The sequence below is a fragment of the Neoarius graeffei genome, chromosome 7 (genome assembly GCF_027579695.1).
Source record: "Neoarius graeffei isolate fNeoGra1 chromosome 7, fNeoGra1.pri, whole genome shotgun sequence".
NCBI lineage: Eukaryota > Metazoa > Chordata > Actinopteri > Siluriformes > Ariidae > Neoarius > Neoarius graeffei.
Genome location: NC_083575.1, coordinates 77,629,524 through 77,650,419, shown reverse-complemented (window position 1 = coordinate 77,650,419; position 20,896 = coordinate 77,629,524). Strand labels below are relative to the sequence as shown.

The following is a 20,896-nucleotide window of genomic DNA, read 5'->3' as shown; positions in this document are numbered from 1 at the left end:
ACATGTAGTATGATCCAAAACAGAATTTTATGATTAGTGCTGTTGGGATTGTGGCAAAAAATTGATCATTCCACTGTTTTAAATACAATTATAAATGTCATTTTATTCAATGTCTCTTCTGAAGCATTATGCTGAAGTATTTATATATTGGGACATTAAGATAACAATGTCGGACTCTCTTTGGCATGAAATAAGAATTTTTTTTAATTTTATTTATTTTATTAGAATCCGTTAACAGGTAGAACATTTTGCCAGGCAATATAATATAATACTTTTGAGGAGTTACATTCAATACCAATGATTGGTAGTCAACTGTAATGTCTGCAAACAGGGAACACTATATTGTATTTAGAAAAATGATATAGTATGCTCTAGAAATTTGAGTGGAAATTCAGTGGAGATGGCTGCTAGTGTTTTGTTTATTCAATTCACTCAAAAGAGTACTTTTTAATAATTTAAATATTAAACATTTGGTATATGTACCTCTTTTATAATGGAAATGCACATAAATTAATGTTACTGAAAGTCATTCCAAAATACTGAAATGTTTTCAAGAATACTGAAATTCAAAATTTGGGGTAGGCATCTCTGAGACTTAGAAAAATGTTCACCACTGACCATCTCAGATTTGCTTCGTACTTTCTGCAAATATTGTCGGTGTGCCCAATAGTGTACAAAATTTTAGGCTTGTACCTTCATTAGTTTGAGATGTAGGGGCTTAAAGGGGCATGGCCCCAATTTCACTGTTGAAACGCGTGCTACAGAAAATGGACCTAACTTCCATAAGTCATTACTTTTAAACTATTAATGCAAGATACATGAAGTTTTCAAGGATTGTTCTTTAATGCCAGATGCCTTTAAATACTAAAAGTTCACAGTTCAATATTTGGCAAGTTATGGCAAAACAGCATTTCTGTCTATCGTAAAACATGTCATACTTGATACCTTAATGTTTTATAGCTTGATTTAGAGTACCAACTTCATATTTTGTGCATTTTGCTAATCAAAACCAGCTCTTTCCAGTGGTTATAATTGTCTTTATGGTAGACCTTATCCTACATTTTGTAATATGCATTTGAATTACAGGCGCAAATTTATTTATTTTTTTTAAACGTAATAAATCAAAGGTTGATTTTTCTTTTGAGCACATACCCAGTTGCCTAAAGAGTACTATAACCGGAGTAATAAAGAAGAAAACTTGAAAGATCTGGTGTGCTCTAATGTGGAGATTTGGGGTGTCAAAGTTGCTCCAAAGCACTTTAAAAAAAAAAAAAAATTCAGCAAGCCATAACTTGGCAAATATTGAACTGTGAACTTTTTCTATTTTAGTATTTAAAGGCATCGGGCATTGAAGAACAATCCTTGAAAATTTCATGTATCTTGCATTAATAGTCCAAAAGTAATGACTTATGGAAGTTAGGTCCGTTTTCTGTAGCACGCGTTTTAAGTGAAATTGGGGCCACGCCCCTTTTTTAAGCCCCTATATCTCAAACTAATGAAGGTACAAGCCTAAAATTTTGTACACCATTTATTGGGCACACTGACAATATTTGCAGAAAGTATGAAGCAAATCTGAGCTGGTCAGTGGTGAGTCCTCTGGTGATTTTTCACATGGATTGACCAGATCCAAACCTTTCACCAAGTGATCACTGCAAACTCGAGCATGCTTCGACTTGGTTCCCTTCGATTTCAGTGAGGGGTTCAAAAGCCACCTTTCTTGACGTCTTTTTGTGAAATCCTGTGTTCGTTCCCTTTTTTTTTTTTTTTTTTTTAATTAATAAACTAGTTCACCAGGAACCCTAAAACTCATCAGTTTCATGGTTTGATCGATTTGAACAACCTAAGGCCCTGTCCACACGGCAACGGATTCAGGTGACTCCGATACAATTGCTTATCGTTTAGGCCTGGCGTCCACACGGCACCGGCGTTTTGGGTGCCCAAAACGCAATCTTTTTGAGAACGGGTTCCAGAGTGGAAAGATCTGGCAACGTTGCCGTTGTGAAGTCGTCTGGATGAGTAGAACGGATTTGTTTATGATGACGTCACAACCACATGACTGTCAGTGCTTCACGCCAGGTAGAAGTGTAACGAACTCGATGCGAGTTGTCAACAAATCCTATAACTTGGTTCATGAAACGCGCTTACAAAATATTTTCACTGTGAATATTTATTGTGTAATGGTGCAAAGTGAGAGAGAGAGACTGCCCTTAGGGCAGAGTCAATCCCGCCAGCAAAAATAGGGGAAAAAAAGGGAGCGATCTCACCTCTTCAGATGTTGGTTTAAGTCCGACAATACATTCCTCAAAAAGGGCGTAGAGGAGCAAATTAATCCATCGTGTAGTATTCAATTTATTCCGGACCATTGAAGACGCCGCCTTCCGCGTAGAATCATACGTCATCCTTGCCGCCATATTGGATGGGTCAAAGCGGAGAATAAAGATTAGCTGCGTTTAACTGTACCAACAGGTTTGCCGTCCAAACGAGATCACATGGGATTACCTTTCACAGGTGAGACTGGAAAAATACTTTTCATTGTATTTGGTCATTATAATGTAATTTTACAAACAGATTTTCCTGACTTTGTGGCTAATATGAAGTCTCGCGCATAATAGTTTATGCGCATGCGTCCTTACTACTTCTATTGTTCTGGTGTCTCCGAAGGGACCGTCTTACAGCGCCCCTAGAGGTCTGTCATGTGTATTGCATTGTTTTCAGCAAGCGTTGCGTTGCCATATGTACCTGAGATTTTACTGATCGTTGCCCATTTGGACGCGATATATTTTTAAATAACATCTCGTTGTGTGGATGTAGCCTAAAACAACGCAAGCATGAGGCATCTTTCACATGAGCAATGCACCTTCTCTGTACAAACGCTTTCAGCTGAGCTTTGGTAGACCACTAGCTAAAGTTTTGATGTCATGTGAAACCCAAGAATTCAAACAAACCTCTGTCTACAGTGTCTAAAGTCCATGCTTCCTACTTTCTGTTAATGTATTTCTGATCCACAAACATGCTGCTTGCAGGAGTCGCTCCTCTCTTATTACCTCTTCCCACCCCTTTCTGCAAGCCCAGTTGCCTGTGACAGACTTTTCCCCCCTGGAAAGTCGTCTGTTAATGGAAACAAACGTGTCTGTGTGTATTGAGGCTGTTACTTCCCTTAAATGTGAATTATTTAACAGGAGTGGTTTACATGTTGTATGTGCTGCTCAATAACTTTGCTTGTGTTTTCAAGAGTTGTGTAAATGTGCCTGTTAATGAAAACACCAACCCTCAGTTCACCTGTTTTTGAAAGCAATGCAGGTATTCTCAGGGTATTCATACTTCTGTTGCGTCGACGTGTTCCCCTAGATTAGAGCCCTGCACTCCCGCGGGACTCGTGGGACCCGCTGCAAAGCAGTGCGGCGCGGGACAAATTTTGAAAGCTCGTTGTGGGCGGGAGCGGGAGTGCACATATGCGGGCGGGAGTGGTGATGAGCTGCAGTCCCGCTAACTAAAAATGTGTTTAAAATAAAATTTATAAATTATTCATTTATGTCTATCATATATAATTTGTGCTGGATATTTTATTTGGCATTAATAACATTTTGATGCCTAAATTTGCAGAGAGTCAGATTGCCAGATTGAGTGAGGAATGGCATCTTAAATTTGCCATTGATCACCCTAACGGGCAATCCTTTGATCACTCTAATGACTCGCTGTTCACACCCAGCGTCCAGTGACCCACACTAAGGCTACGTTTACACTAGACCGTATCTGTCTCGTTTTCTTCGCGGATGCGCTGTCCGTTTACATTAAAACGCCTGGAAACGGGAATCCGCCAGCGTCCACGTATTCAATCCAGATCGTGTCAGCTCCGGTGCTGTGTAAACATTCAAAATACGCAGATACGCTGTGCTGAGCTCTAGCTGGCGTCTCATTGGACAACGTCACTGTGACATCCACCTTCCTGATTTGCTGGCGTTGGTCATGTGACGCGACTGCTGAAAAACGGCCCGGACTTCCGCCTTGTATCACCTTTTCATTAAAGAGTATAAAAGTATGAAAATACTGCAAATACTGACGCAAATACTGCCCATTGTGTAGTTATGATTGTCTTTAGGCTTGCCATCCTTCCACTTGCAAGTAGTAAGTGATATGCGCAGGGATCTCACACACAGCGGCTCAGTCCCGAATCACAGCTTGTGCACTTCACTCGCGCGCTGTGTGAGCTGCGCAGGGCCGGAGTGCGCACCCTCCAGAGGGCACTCGCTGTTCAGGGCGGAGTGATTTGGAGCGCAGGATGCCTGCGGAGCCGAGCGTATCCGCGTATTGGTGTTGCTGTGTGCACGGCTAACGGTTTTAGTGTAAACGCGAATCGTTTTAAGAACGTTAATCTGATGATCCGCTGATTCGACGTAATGTAAACGTAGCCTAACATGATGCCTCAATGACACCTTAGAAGAGCTAGTCATCAGAATTCTGATTCTGATCCAGGAGAGGATAAATAACTCTCGTACGTTTCCGATTCCTTTCCTCTTCCGTGTTTGAGATCTTTGTGCAACCATAGCCCTATAATGGCTACAGTAGCCTATACTTTTTTTTTTTTGATTATTATTAGAGACCCTGACGAAGGCAACAGCCGAAACGTTTGTCTCCTTCTGCTGTTAACAACTGAAAAGAAACTTAAAAGAATAAGTTCAAGAGTGCGATCCATCTCTCCTTTCACACTAATTATTCATAGGAGATGCACCACGGGAGAGCGCATACTTAAATGATTAGCCTACTTAAATTATTATTAGGTCTACATGCTGCCATTTCAACATTCCGAATTCAGAAACAAGGTAAATAATAGCAAACGTGAGCTGTGATGTTTATGCTCAAATCCACTCAAAGTAGGGGGCGGGGCACCATCATGCTGTGTCAAGACAAGAACTTTCCTGAGAAATAACGCAAACGTCTGCATCATTGGGGATTTGCGGGCAGGAGCGGGACAAAATATGGCGGGCGGGAGCGGGGCTGAAAATCATAATTCTTTGCGGGCGGGACTGCACAATGCGGGCAGGAGCGGGACTGAAAAATCCGACCCGCGCAGACCTCTACCCTAGATGCCAATGTGGTGGTGTGACATGACTCCTGGTTGCCAAATGGCAGTTAAACAAAATGCACAAACACTAGTGGCCCTTTTTCCACTACCCTTTTTCAGCTCACTTCAGCCCGACACGGCTCGCGTTTCGACTGTCTCAGAACAGCACGACTCGGCTCGCTTCAGCCCTGCTTAGCCCCCAAAACTCGCACGGTTTTGGAGTGGGGCTGAAGCGAGCCAAACCGAGCTGAGTGAGGCTGGGGGTGTGAGCAGACACTCCCCTGTGCACTGATTGGTGAGGAGGAGTGTCCTCACATGCCCACACATGCCCCGCGAGCACGCTGGGATCTGTAAACACTGCAAACCCAGAAGAAGAATTACGAATTACGAGAATTTCTGAAGCCTTATGCGCCTCGCCTCATCTATACGCTCTTGCCAGTATCTGGCGTTGTCAGTGACAACAAGCCACAGCACCAAGACCAGCAACACTAACGACTCCATGTTTATTGTTTACTCTCCGGGTCGTGAGACTACCGCTTAAAAGATCACTGATGTCACTGCGCCGCTTAACGACATCGCGTGACGTCCACCCACTTTCGCTAACTCCACCCAATGTGTCCACCCACTTCCAGCCAGCACGGTTCAGCGCGGTTGTAGTTGAAATGCAACTTCAATAGCCCCGCTCAGCCCGACTCAGCACGGCACGGCTCAGCCCGACTCAGCCGCGTTTGTAGTGGAAAAGCGGCAAAGTGTGGCTTTTAGTTCACTGTAAACCAGCTGGAATATTGAGGTGTTCTCTACACCAATATTGGAGTACCCTACCATTCAAGAGTTTGGGGTCACCCAGACAATTGTTTTCCATGAAAAGTCACACTTTTATTTCCCACCATAAGTTGTAAAATGAATAGAAAATATAGTCTCGACATTTTTCTGGCCATTTTGAGCATTTAATCGACCCCACAAATGTGATGCTCCAGAAGCTCAATCTGCTCAAAGGAAGGTCAGTTTTATAGCTTCTCTAAAGAGCTCAACTGTTTTCAGCTGTGCTAACATGATTGTACAAGGGTTTTCTAATCATCCATTAGCCTTCTGAGGCAATGAGCAAACACATTGTACCATTAGAACACTGGAGTGAGAGTTGCTGGAAATGGGCCTCTATACACCTATGGAGATATTGCACCAAAAACCAGACATTTGCAGCTAGAATAGTCATTTACCACATTAGCAATGTATAGAGTCAATTTCTGATATTGAAAAGAACAGTGCTTTTCTTTCAAAAATAAGAATTTCAAAGTGACCCCAAACTTTTGAATGGTAGTGTATCTGTGTGGCTTTTTTTTTTTTTTTTGAGTAATCCAGTTTTGAATTCACAGCAAATAAACACATTTATTTCCATTAGACTATCCTCTCGTATGGGGACAATCACAGGGGCGTTCCCTATTCAAGGCTGGTGTTCGGGGGGGTGTTTACAGAATCTTTGGGTTGCCAGCTGGATAGGTGCTTCCCTTTTATTTAATCATAAATATCAAAAATGTTCAAAATTGTCATGTGAAAGGACCAGCAATGGAATATTGAATAGAGCCAGCTGACTGGGAAGCATCATGTTTAGCACAGAATCTCCATGACCATGTAAGCGTTTATATTGGGCCAAAAAAAGTGCGTTTCCGGTAACCTGACCGATCGAGAATTTCCGCGTCGAAATTGCCGACCGTAAAGTTATTACAAATTTCCCTTGATATTTTAGTGTAAGCAGCGTTAGTTGGTCATAATTTTGTTTCAATGCATTCAAGTTGTGAAAGAAACGATAAGTGAAATGTTTCGCCTCTATCAGCCCTCCTGCATAAACATGGAAGCGCACTTGTATACTGAAGGAGGAAGGCAAAACTGAGCTGAGCTGCCATTTTGAATCCTCATTCAAGGCTGTAATGCAAATTGCTTTCTCTTCAGTATACAAGTGCACTTCCATGGCAGGGAAAAACACTGTTTTGCCACCTATGTAGTCCCCTATTTATACAAATAGGAGTCATTCAGGATTCAGACATGTTTTTGCTTGGTGTTTTTGCTCGACTCAAGTTCTACAGTAGGCTAGGCTAGGCCGTCTGCTTTTAATGGAAGTAGCCTAGCCTAGGACGGTATTTTCACATATTTCTTGAGGTGTTTTCATGTTATTACATGAAAATATCATAAATTTCATATCATGAAATTACGTGGTGTTATTACATGATAAATATATTGTTAAAAACGTGATAACTTTGTTAACAATATCTTTTCACGTAATTACTTGATTCTAAGCCAATTTTTTTGTGTGGCAGCAATACACTTCCGTAGATCATAACTCGAACTCTTTTTATATATATATATATATATATATATATATATATATATATATATATATATATATATATATATAAAATAATTTTTTTTTTTAATTCGTTTAAAGATTTAAAACACTTATTTTGTGTGGTATAAAGGATTCTGTGCCAAAATACTGTTTTGTAAGATGTTTACTTGTGTTAATTTTTTCGAACAAAATAAAAATAAAAAAAAAAAACTTTTTTCCTACCTACCGACCTTATTTTAGTATTTCATGTTACCTGAAACTTTTTTTTTTGGCCTTTATTAAAACGTGAGCTTGTAGCAGTGGCTTTCACTAGCTGCTGTCTCCCCATCCATACAGAGATTTACCCAGAGTGCCAGCATCTCAGTTCTTCCCAATGAAGAGCGCATGCTCTTGTGGGGTGTGTGGGGTTTTTTTTTTTTTTTAAATGCCTCTGCTCCAAAGGGGGGGGTGTATACTGGCTTACCTCCATCTGGCTGAAACGCCCTTTTTCTCAGCAACTACAAATCGTAGCTGCTTGGGGTTCTATACCGTGCGACAGACCTGAAAACGGTACACGGTATAGAACCCCAAGCTGAAGCTCAGTACCAAATATCAAGCAGTTGTGATTTGTAGTTGCTGAGGAAAGTGTTTACTGAAAATCCACACTGTTTTCGTAAATGTATTCAGTGGACGTCTGTGCAACAGACGTGAAGACATCGATTTCCTGTTTACTGACAATGTATTAAGACATGGGGTGGATTTTGACGCGATTTCAAAATGGCAGTTTACCAGGATGCTATTTGAAATCCCTGGTGAGAGACGCTGCTCTTTACTTGTTTCAGGGTTTGTTATTTGTTGAAGTCAACATTCATAAGAGTCCTATCCTTTGATTGCTTGCGTTCTGATATAAGTGAGCAGTAACACTCAGTTGATCTTGTGGGTGGGTTTTTTTCTTCTCCTCCCCCCCAATCCCTTCTCTCCTTTGTGGTCCGCCACTTCGAGTGCTTTAAACTCAAAGTTCAGAGTACGTTTCTGTGAAATCCCAAGTCTCTCCCCAGTGGCAATCCTGGGCACTTGGGATTTCACAGAAACGTACTCTGAAAGTTCAGCGTTTAAAGCACTCGAAGTGATAAATTAGTGATTTTTGGGGGGGGGAGCTGAGGTCCTGTGTTAAGTTATCTAGTGTGTGGGTTCTTGTTATTTTTAAGACTTAATCAGCTGCATCTGTTAGGTCTGTAGTCTGCCATGTTTTTAAATTTGGTCAAGAGTTGAAAATTCTCTACTGTGCACCAGGCCTTGGGCACTAATCACATTTTTTGCGAATGTTAAGTGACTGAGTTTCTCTCCGTCATGGTTCTGATGTTACCAGATTTCAGACGGTCTCCACTACGCAATTATGGAAACGTGTCTACTGCCAGCATTTTATGGTGAGCTGCATGTAAGAACAATTTCATAGGCCTATTTTTTTTTTTTTTTTTTTTCCCCCTTTTTGGTTAAGATTAATATAAAAAATGTGCAAGGATTCATATCAGCTGATGCTAGATCTGGATAATCTAGCCTGTTCTTGGGGGGCACAAAATAAATGAAGACGAAGCATTTATGGCTAGCCCTTGTAATTCAAGATGAGCGCTTAAAAGTAAATGTAGTGAAACTTCCATTGGCTTGTGGTGATCCAGCACATGACGGTGTATGGAGGGGGTCCTTTAATTTGTCAGTGACTTGTGATTTATCTTTCCAAAGTTCGGGTTGTGTAGACCATGTTGCACGCTCTGAACTTTCGACGTTGGGGTTATTGCATGCAGTACCTAGTAATCTTGCGTATTAACTTTTCATGACCTTGAGGCTTGTTTTTAGCTAGCTAAGATTTTTGCTATCAGTCATCCGTGCTTCTGTCTGACATTCTGTTTAGCATTTAGATATCTCAAGAACGAGCGGTTGTGTTTGTAGAACTTATCATTGACTGTATCAGCAGTCATGGTTATCCTTTACATGTAAAACGGTGTTTCTCAACTGCTCTTGCTTCAGGACTCCGTATTTTTTTTTGTTGAACATCAAGTTTTGAGCCAACACTGGTAAATTTATCATATGGAAAAATGCATATTAATTTTGCAGTGTTATTTAATACAAATAATCCATTATTGCATGGGCAAAATCAAGTTGGATGATTGATTTCCTAACAGGAAATCAACTTGCATATCGAATGGTTAAGGTTGTACCACACAGTTACAGTGGAAAGTGTTTATTAAATGCAGTGAGCATGCTTAATCAAGTGTGGAATTAATTTTTCACGTGACTGTGAAAATGGGCCACTATGTAAATGCATACACAGGATCTGGAGGAAGTGCCTGTAGTAAGAGTGGGCAATAAGGCACTGGAGACAGGTGTTGCAATTCAAAGTGCCCTTTAATTTCATTAACATTTTCAGTGACTACCATGTAGGCACGCTATACTGTATACACTCGCATGACGGGGTGACGCAGCTCTCTGTCCTGTTACTGGCTGCCTGAAAGACGCACGTTCATGGACAGCCAGTAATTGGATACGGGCACACCATCACGTTACCTCCTGGTTCAACCTGACTCCTTGCCATTCACAGCTGACGCTCAACCACGCCCCTGCTGCCACAGTGCTGCTTACCGAACACGCAAACACACACGCACTGATTCGGATATTGTAGTCAGTATGAAAATGCATAAACGTGATGAGATTTAATTGCAGCGAACAAGAACAGAGCTGAAATTATAGCCTGTGCAAATAAATGCGAAAGCTGAGGATGGGATTATTTTGATGTCTTTCAATCAGGATGGCATGCATCTGATTCATCTCTTTTGTCCTCTGATATATCTTGTATTCTCTGTATGGTGTCTTGATCGGGGGTGGGGCAAATTTCTAGAAGGATCTCGATGGTCATGGTGACAGCAGTGGGTAAAGGAAGGTCTGCTGTAACTGTGTGGGTCTTTATGTATTTCGAAATGCAAGTTGGTACAATATGAAGTGCTTGCTCCTGTACCATACACTTGGGGGGGGCTCAACAGGCTTTTCTTTATGGCTTGAATGTTTTGTCTCTAAATAGCGTCTTTATGAACGTCAACGGTTTCATGCTTTTCACAGCCTCCACCTTGCTGCACAAATCATGCTTATCACAATTTTTTTTTTTTTTTGGTTTATCTTGCATAGGGTTGGGTTTCTTTCTCTCCCCTCTGTGCTTTATCAGTCTGTGTTAATCTGCAGTAGGCAGCCCCTTGGGTCACTTCCAAACCAGTGATTGTGTTTTTTTTTTAAAGAATTATTGGGTTATCTTTAGCGTTAAAACAGATGAGCTTCAGTTCAACATGCTGCACTCTTGCTGGAAACGTTCTCCAGTGGATACCTTTTACGAACGCATTCAATTTGAATTGGCCGTCTTATCCTTTGCCTTGTCTTTTTTTTCCTGTTTTTCAGGCACTGTCTGAAGATGCAGAAAATGCTAATGTGGTCTTCCTCAAGGTAGATGTGGACGACGCACAGGTTGGTAATCTCCTCTTCTGATCTCACACCATGCCTTTATTCCAGTGCTGTAGAGGGTGTAACTGTGTCTCTTCAGTGCCCTGTGCCTGTATTGGGACTGAAACCTGTAATGGGCCTTGGTTGAGCTGTATCATCCATGCCACTGGGGGGGGGCACCTCAGAAGTAGAAATGACCGCTCTTTCAAAATGGTGTGAGAGAACTTGCTCCCTAGACAGGTTTCCATTAAAGGAGTATGCCACCCCCAAGTGAAATTGAGTCAGTCGCTAGAGTTGGATGAGTGAGCCAAAGTGTTTTGTAGCCGACCCAGCCCTTGTCCTGATCTGGAAACGTCCCGGTTTGCTTTAGCTTAGCGTAGTCGCTGTAATCCGGCGTGTCCAGCTAGCATTGTCGTTGCAAAAGTGAATCAAATAACTCATTTTTTATAATTATTTCTCATGACCTGTACATTCACATCGAGTACACATATCAAGGCAAATTAACACGAAGGGATTTACTAGACCAACTTGTATCTGGAACTATTTTCAGCCACAGCACAGGCAAAGCACCGCTGCAGGCGCCAAGACACCACGCAGCACCACAGCTTCCGTCAATACACCAGTGTTGCCAAGGAAACCAGGGTTTTCAGGTGCTGCGTAGTCTTTGCGCCTGCAGCGGTGCTTTGCCTGTGCTGTAGCTGAAAATGGTTCCAGATATAAATTGGTCTAGTAAATCCCTTAGTGTTAATTTGCATTGATATGTGTACTCAATGTGAATGTACAGGTCATGAGAAATAATTATAAAAAATGAGTTATTTGATTCACTTTTGCAACGACAATGCTAGCTGGACACGCTGGATTACAGCGACTAAGCTAAAGCTAACCGGGACGTTTCCAGATCAGGACAAGGGCTGGGTCGGCTACAAAACGCTTTGGCTCACTCATCCAACTCTAGGGACTGACTCAATTTCACTTGGGGGTGGTGTACTCCTTTAAACTGATTATGGCACAATTTGAAGTTACGAGCTAATGTTTAATGGAAACAGGTGAATTTTTGAGGGGGGGGGGGGACCCAAAAACAACCTTCTAATCTCTGTTCGTATGCTTACATGGTGGCTTTTCATATGATTTCGACAAAGCAGTGTTTCAAGAACATTTAAGTTGCATGACATGAAATGACCATGCCAGAATTTCAGGTTCTTGGAGATCCATTGTGGTGTTTTAATTGGAATGAATGTTACGAGAGGAGAAAACCCAGGTTTTAATCATATAACATCACTTGCTGGAGAAAGGGACCATTTGCAGTTGTTTAGTCAACAATGGAAACCTGCCTTCTGACATTTTATATAGCCAACTGCAACTACATCACCTGAGGATATAGTTTCTAACTTTTTTTTTTCTTTTTTTTTTCCCTAATATATTTGGCTCTATTTCAGAGTATAAACTGACTAGTGAGCTCATTTAAAGCACCACAGCTCTGACCAGGCAGTTGCTAATGCTTGTCACACATTGGCGTATCAGGATGTGTGACCGTAAGAAAGGAACGTCACAGCATCGCCAGCTTGGGTAGCTGATACTCTAGGATGTGTAACACTATCTCCTTGTACACCAGGGTATGGTGTATTAAGTCTGCACTTAAAAATCTGTAACACATACGTAGCAGCTTTGATGCATCACTCATGCGTATGCTGTAAAAATGAAAGCTACGCAGCAGTGATGCCGCGGGAACGTTGCTTGAACATCTATTACGCCGTGCGAAAGCTTTAGTTGACGTGTCTGATGAAGGTGGATGCAGCTGATGTCTTCCCTTGCCCTTCTTGGGTCCTGACGTCTTCGCTGGCATGATGCTTTCTTCACTGTAAGAACGAAATGTCACGCCAACGAAACTTATGCTGTAGCAGTGCATCATGTGCCTCCGTACACCATAACTTTACATTCCTTGAACCCCATACAAACCCCAGATACGCCACAGTAACACTAGCCTGGGCCCGCCCATCCTAAGTGTGACGCAACACGAGGGCCTGTTGCGAGCTTAGTCTGGCAAGGCAAGCTATCTCCAGCTCTTCCAAGCTCCCGAAAAATCGGGAACCAATCAACTTTGAGCATCTCCAACGGCCCTGGGTAGAGGCGTGTTCAAGGCAGTGACGTAGTAGAACTGCGACCGGAAGCCATAGATTGTTTACAGAATCTATGCCGGAAGCGCTTCATTCACTAGAAACAACATTACGAACATGGAGCAGCAGCAAGCCTTTGACACAGCGGTAGATGCTGTATTGAAAGCATTCAACGGGAAGTTCTCATTGAAAACGGAGCAAAGAGCATCCCTGGAGGTATTTATCTTCCTGTTACTCAAGCAGTTTCCGTCGTGTCACATACGTCAGAGGAAAGAGTGATGTGATTGGTTTAAGCTTCGTCACAGCCTTTTCTGGCTTCGACCAGTAGCAAACAGGCATTTCAGGGAGGTGGGTCAGCCACGCGCTTTGGGAAACGGTTGGGCTTAATATCTTTGCCAGACCAAATGCTCGCAGAGCTTTGAAGTCGCGTTAGCCAGACTACAGTAACACTATATGCTATGTGCGTCACAGGACTTTAATTTTGGACAAAATGCGCCTCATTTCTTGCCGTTTGACCCACATGCTGCTTGCGTGACAAGATGCGAGGCGGTGTGATAGTAGCCTAAGGATTAGAGCCTGACCAGTAAGGGACGTTTGGCGCCAATAAAGGGTCTGACGTTTGATAACCTGTATTATCCTTATCTGATGCCCATCCCTTGAAAAATTTTCAAATACAAAGGTATTAAAATATTTTAAATAGTACAAAAATGCTCAAGCAGGTCAAATGTACATGGGGGGGGGGAACATTTAACTATGTACACAAGTGTCTCTTAATTAGGCCTGGATATGTAACTATTCTCTCCTACTTGAATACATGTTAATGGCAGCGCTCAAACAAAATGGACAAAACATGTCTGCCAAACAGATAATGAAATACAAATGCTCTTATTGGATAAACTTGGAGAGCGAGAGCTGGCAGAGCTTGAACTTGCCTTGGTGAAAGGTGCAAGTCTGGGATGGAACTATTTCTGTTAGTAGTTTTTCAGTAACGGAATGACATTCACACGTGTGGAAGGGTTTATTTTTTTAATTGCAGTACTCAAGATAATCTAAGTCTAAAGTCTTTCCTGCACCATAGGGCGCATTAGGTGGCGGCAATCTCCATTTCTGTAGCCTTTGGCTTCTCGTCTATTGCATAGCTAGGGTTACAGTAGGGGGCTAGTCCTCTGGTAACCACAAGAATTTGACTCCCCACTCACATCTCTATTGCAATGTGCCTTGCCAGACGGCAGTAGGTACCACTTTTATGATGGTCTTTGGTACGACCCAACCGCGAGTAGAACTCGTGATCTCCTGATCAGACATGCTTAACCACTAGGCCAACTTGCAGTTAAACTCAAGATCATCTCTAGCCGCTTTATCCTGTTCTACAGGGTCGCGGGCAAGCTGGAGTCTATCCCAGCTGACTACGGGCGAAAGGCGGGGTACACCCTGGACAAGTCGCCAGGTCATCACAGGGCTGACACATAGACACAGACAACCATTCACACTCACATTCACACCTACGGCCAATTTAGAGTCACCAGTTAACCTAACCTGCATGTCTTTGGACTGTGAGGGAAACCGGAGCACCCAGAGAAAACCCACGGGGAGAACATGCAAATTCCGCACAAAGGCCCTCGCCGGCCACGGGGCTCGAACCCGGACCTTCTTGCTGTGAGGCGACAGCGCTAACCACTACACCACCGTGCCGCCTACTGAACTCAAGATAATGGTAGTAAATAAATCCCACAGTGTATGGTGTATCTTTTGACCCTAAAAAGCATAAATTTGGTTGTTTAGCTCTGAATGCAAAGTCTTTTTTATGAGGAAAGAAGTCATGGAATTGCATCAAGGAAAAAAAACCTTTTGTTTCATAAGTCAAACCGCGACTTTGCTCTTTTTTTTTTTTTTTTTTTTTTTTTTTGCATATGGCTTTCAATTCCCCCCCGCCCTCCGGACACCATACTTTAGCAATATCACGGAGTTGACAAGTTAAAGCAATCTTAAAGATAATTTTGGCCCCTCTGCTGAAGAATTGCCCTTTTTGTTGAGGGGACAGGTGTGTGTGTGTGGGGGGGGGGGTATTTTAACTAGACGATAAATAAGCACGAGCCTGGAGCTCAGCCTGTCAGAGTCTGCCCTCTACACCCCCACACCTCAACCAAACTGATTTACATGGGCTAGTTAATGGTCACTGTTCTACCTTTTTTTTGCTCTGATTGCATCTTTGTTTGCTTGCTGCTAGCTTAGCATGTTACTTCAAATGATGAGCTCTGTTGAATTTGCATGCGTGGACTTAACTGCCACTCACATTTATGCATGTATTAAAGCTCACTTCTGAGCATGTTTTATCAGGCTCACTACATTTTTATAAAGCTCATGCTTTAGAAAGCCAGCTAGTTTACTAACTTGGCAAACATTCTACATGGGGGATGGTTTTTAATTTTTTTTAAACATATGCAAGTAATGTATTAAAAAAAACCTCTCCCTTGTAAACAAAACAGTATTTACCTTCACTGGAGGTTCACAAACATGCTGGCATGTGCTCACTTCTCATCAAAGCTGTGTGTAGTGAATCCTTCAGGCTAATGGGCTAGCTGTGTAACTCGGAATAAAGGTACCTTTTTGGCCTTTGATCAGCTTCATCTCGGAGTATAGAAACCATCATTGCCAGAGCACTGGGCAACCGTGATGTTTGAGAACCGCAAGCACACTGCAATCCATAGTGAACAGGAGAACACTCCTCATGTACTGTATGGTGGACCAAGGCTGGGTCTGGAGCTCCACTGCAACCAGCAGACAAGGAGACAAAATCAGCAAAAGATTTAAAACCGAAAAGGGTCCCAGTGAGAAGCAGCAGCTTAAACGCACTCAACCAGATACAACTATTTCTTTGCACATTCTTTTCTTGTAATTTTGAATGTTCCATCATCTTTGTATTGATATCAGACAAGCTTTAGAAAGGGTGCAGGACTGTTAATTTGGTTTCTGAGAATCATATTCGTTTCTTAAAAAAAAAAAAATGTGCCTCCTCTTGGTTTGTAGAACACTGTTCATTCTGAATAACGTATCCCTGTAGTGCTATACTGAACACTCGCTCTGTCTTTAAGATCGCGTTTTTATTATTATATAAAGTTCATCTCTGGCTCCCTGGATTTGCCATCTAAATTCTCATTTTACCTCGCTGTTAGACGGAGTGTGAAACTCAGATCTCCTGTCTTTTTCATATGGAAGAACATGAACACGGGCGGCACGGTGGTGTAGTGGTTAGCGCTGTCGCCTCACAGCAAGAAGGTCCGGGTTCGAGCCCCATGGCCGGCGAGGGCCTTTCTGTGTGGAGTTTGCATGTTGTCCGCATGGGTTTCCTCCGGGTGCTCCGGTTTCCCCCACAGTCCAAAGACATGCAGGTTAGGTTAACTGGTGACTCTAAATTGACCGTAGGTGTGAGTGCGAATGGTTGTCTGTGTCAGCCCTGTGATGACCTGGCGACTTGTCCAGGGTGTACCCCGCCTTTCGCCTGTAGTCAGCTGGGATAGGCTCCAGCTTGCCTGCGACCCTGTAGAACAGGATAAAGCGGCTAGAGATATGAGAACACGAACACAATAAATAACTCATGCTCTCTCACAATCTCGCACACACCCATTATCTGTAGCCACTTATCCTGTGCAGGCTCACAGGCAAGCTTGGAGTCTATCCCAGCTGACTATGGGTGCGCGGTGGGGTACACCCCGGACAAGTCATCAGGTCACTGCAGGGCTGACGCATAAACAACCATTCACACCTACAATCAATTTAGAGAGGGAACCTAACCTGCATGTCTTTTGGACTGTGTGGGGAAACCCAGGCAGACACGGGACAACATGCAAACTCCACACAGGGAGGCTCCTGTTAGCTGCTGGGCTCAAACTCCGAACCTTCTTGCTGTGAGGTGACAGCTGATGCCGCCCCCCCCCCCCCCCCCCCCCCCCCCCCCCAAAAAAAAATACAACAAGCAGAGGCACACTGCACAAAGCTTAAATTAAAAACTTCCTCCAGTAAACAAAGAAGGGCATGGAATTACACAAGTCTTGGCTTTGAAAGAAGTGAGTTGAGGGGTTTTGGGTTTGTTGTTTGTTTGTTTTTTTTAAATATAAAAACCCTTCTCCTTTTTTCTGTAGGACGTGGCTCAGTTCTGTGAGATCCGATGCATGCCAACATTCTACTTTTACAAGAATGGAAAGAAGGTGAGCTGGTTTCTTTACTCTAGTTACAGCGCACACAAAAAGAAGGGAATTGTAAAGCCTGCCATTATTTCTGGTTTGCATGTAATCGGAGTCATTACTGAAGTTTCCTGGCTTGCTAGCTGCGTCACACTGTTTTTCTGTAAAGTCTAATTCTACTCCTTTATTTGTGCTGCAGTTGGAGGAGTTCTCTGGGTCCAACCACACGAAACTGGAAGAGCTGGTGAAGACTCACAAATGAAGAGAGAAATGTGTGAAATATATAAATATAGGCTTGTCCCCAAACACACCTGTTAATCTCCTAGACTTTTCTAACAAGCACTCGTTTTGTTGCTTAATGAACTTTTGATGCCCTGACAGATGAGCTGTAGAAAAGTACATTTTAAACAAGTAAGCCTTACTCAATTCATTGTGTTGCCATAATTATTTAAGCTTTTTTTTTTTTTTTCCTTTAAAACCATGTAACCCCATGATCTTATGCCCAGAAAAATAACCATTGAAATCAGGTTTAAACAACACAGACCTAAAGAATACAAGTGCGTGGTGGTGTGTGGTTATTTATTTTAATAAATATGGGTTAAATCATTTCTCTTAACATGACCATAAGTGAGAACAGTCATGTCCAAATCCTGTAACAAAGTGTAAGGAGAAACTACTGCAGATATATTTAAATATCAGTCATTATATCCCCCACCCTATATACCAAGTTTCAAGATATTGTTTGTCACATTTTTCCAAGTTCTGCTGCAGGAAACCAAACCAACCCTACCTCTTTACACTGATCTCAGCAGCCCATGGCATAAACCCACCAGCGTTTGGTCCGGATGAGCTAAAAAATTTTCACATTTCTTAGTATCAAAAGGCATATATATATATATATATATATATATATATATATATATATATATTACACACACATTTACACACACATTTACTTAACACGTACCAACTTTTGAGACCATACCACTCATAGTTTTCAAATTCTGCTCTGGAAACAAAACCTACCCCTAAGACTAACCTGAGAGACCAAGTCTGAAATTGTTTCCATAGAAAAATGAATCTTAGTATGCAAAGGCACATCCCATCTCACCTCATTATCTCTAGCCGCTTTATCCTGTTCTACAGGGTTGCAGGCAAGCTGGAGCCTATCCCAGCTGACTACGGGCGAAAGGCGGGGTACACCCTGGACAAGTCGCCAGGTCATCACAGGGCTGACACATAGACACAGACAACCATTCACACTCACATTCACACCTACGGTCAATTTAGAGTCACCAGTTAGCCTAACCTGCATGTCTTTTGGACTGTGGGGGAAACCGGAGCACCCAGAGGAAACCCACGTGGACACGGGGAGAACATGCAAACTCCACACAAAGTGTGGGCTCGAACCCAAGACCTTCTTGCTATGAGGCAACCGTGCTTATCTATCTAGCTATCTACTGTATATAAATATTTTTCGTTGTGTGGGATTTAAGACCTGGCAACCTCACTGCACAGATTCCCCCCCAAAAAAAATCCAAAATGGCAAAAGGCACCAGTTTGCATGTTGCTTGATTTATGTATACAAAGTTTCATGAAGATATATCTTCAGTAGTTTTAAAGATATGGCCTGGAAACGAAAATGCGGACGGCCAGACAGAACCTGTTTCTATTTAGAAAAGAGTGCAGGAGATAGTGATATGAATGGGGGAATTGTTGCCAGTGAACAGGTTTTAAAGGAAGTCTGGAAGTTTTCTAAACAAATCTTTAAAGCCGGGCGGCACGGTGGTGTAGTGGTTAGCGCTGTCGCCTTACAGCAAGAAGGTCTGGGTTCGAGCCCCGTGGCCGGCGAGGGCCTTTTGTGGAGTTTGTATGTTCTCCCCGTGTCCGCGTGGGTTTCCTCCGGTTTCCCCCACAGTCCAAAGACATGCAGGTTAGGTTAACTGGTGACTCTAAATTGACCGTAGGTGTGAATGTGAGTGTGAATGGTTGTCTGTGTCTATGTGTCAGCCCTGTGATGACCTGGCGACTTGTCCAGGGTGTACCCCGCCTTTCGCCCGTAGTCAGTTGGGATAGGCTCCAGCTTGCCTGCGACCCTGTAGAACAGGATAAAGCAGCTACAGATAATGAGATGAGATCCTTAAAGCCCCGTCAACTTTGCGATTTGGCTTTTTGCTGTTGGCTCTAGGGTCATTGCTGAATTTACTCTAAAATAAGACAATGGGCTTCATGCAAGGATCGCTCATACAAAAACAGTTTTGGGAAACTTGCTACATTTGCAAATCTTGTATTTTGAGTTTTTCTTTTAGGCACAGACAATTGGTTCGGACCTGTTGGAGTTGTGCAAATTAGTCCACTGTTCTCCCTAACGGATTGTACATTTCATTCCCTTGAAGCAAATCTGAAATGCTTCATGATGTTGACATCCAGTTTGACTCTACAATTCGAAGTATAATAAAAACTCTCAACTTGTTTAACCTCATTTTTATTAACATTAAATTGACTAGTAGTGCTATTGTATAACAGTCCAATATTAATATGAACATCTCAAACTGTAAAACACAGTATAAATACAGAGGTTATGGGAAATCGCGCATGCTGATTGTTCGAGAAACTATTTCTCAAGTGACTTGGCAAAATATCGACCAATTGCTTTGTCAACGTAAGTGAGGAAGAATGACAAATTCTGAAAGAAAATGCTGTTCCTAAAAGCACTAAAGATGCAACAAAGTTTGGTCTAAAAGTATTCAAAGGTAAGGTGGAATTGTGATTTATCAATTCCATAACAAAGTATTTTATGTGAGTTGGCATAGATAAGTGATACAAATCTGTCATATGCCATTATTAGATTTGCATGACACTTTTGAAGTAAATTTTTTTTGAATAAAAGTTTGTGGGTCCTCCAAATAAACACTGTGTTTATACTAAAACAATTATCCACCTCAGGCTCCGTGAATAATAACCATGACTTCATCTGTTATTATTCACCTCACCTTCAACGAATAATTATTAAACTTAAAATTACTGCATAATGTTTAATTGGAGCTCCAAAAACAGGATGACTTTTTAGTCTGCCATTTTCATGAATGAACATTTTGGCCTGGGGAAGGAGATGTAGCTTTATGGTAGTATTGCTGTGTTATTTATGCTAATTTACAATTCTCATGAACACTGGCTGAATTACTCAGAGGTGCCATGGATCATGTTTGTTTCACACAGGGTTATTTACACGGTTATCTGAAGTTAGGCGTGTTTGCTGAATCTGACATAGCACACTCCTACAAGCCCAACAAGTAAGAGGAATTGAAGACAAGGATACAAAAATGTTCATGCAAACCTGTGTTTCTGTTCTCACTCAAGAGATTGATTGATTACGTTACATGGCATGTAGCAGACGCTGTTATCCAGACTGGCGTACAAGTGTAAAAGTCCGGTACAAGAAGTGCTGAAGTTCTAGACCAGAAAGTTCTAGTGTTGACTGAACAAGTGATAGAATAACTGGGTGTAATGTTCTGTTGAAGTACCAACAATCGGCAACCAGCCAAGGAAAACAAAACAGTTCAATCATACAAATAAGCTGACAAAGTACAACTAAAGAGGGGGGTCCCCTCCAACGGTTAACCACAGGCTAGACGGTACACAGCCTGGGTTGGTCAAGACCGAAACACTTGCGCAGTGGGTGGGGAAGCAGGGGAGAGGGGCAGCCTGAAGAGGTGGGTCTTCAGTCTGCGCTTGA

The 20,896-nt window shown here is 42.3% G+C and overlaps 1 protein-coding gene across 1 annotated transcript in view; it reads left to right on the top strand.

Annotated features, from left to right (window-relative positions):
• zgc:56493 (Thioredoxin-like) overlaps positions 1-17,717 on the top strand; it is a 46,286-nt gene extending 28,569 nt beyond the window's left edge. Inside the window, exons 3-5 of the mRNA XM_060924868.1 lie at positions 10,824-10,889; positions 17,119-17,184; positions 17,360-17,717. Of these exons, the coding sequence (XP_060780851.1) occupies positions 10,824-10,889; positions 17,119-17,184; positions 17,360-17,422 (195 nt within the window). The 3' untranslated portion in view covers positions 17,423-17,717. The remainder of the gene's footprint in view (positions 1-10,823; positions 10,890-17,118; positions 17,185-17,359) is intronic.
• Positions 17,718-20,896: the final 3,179 nt, after the last annotated feature.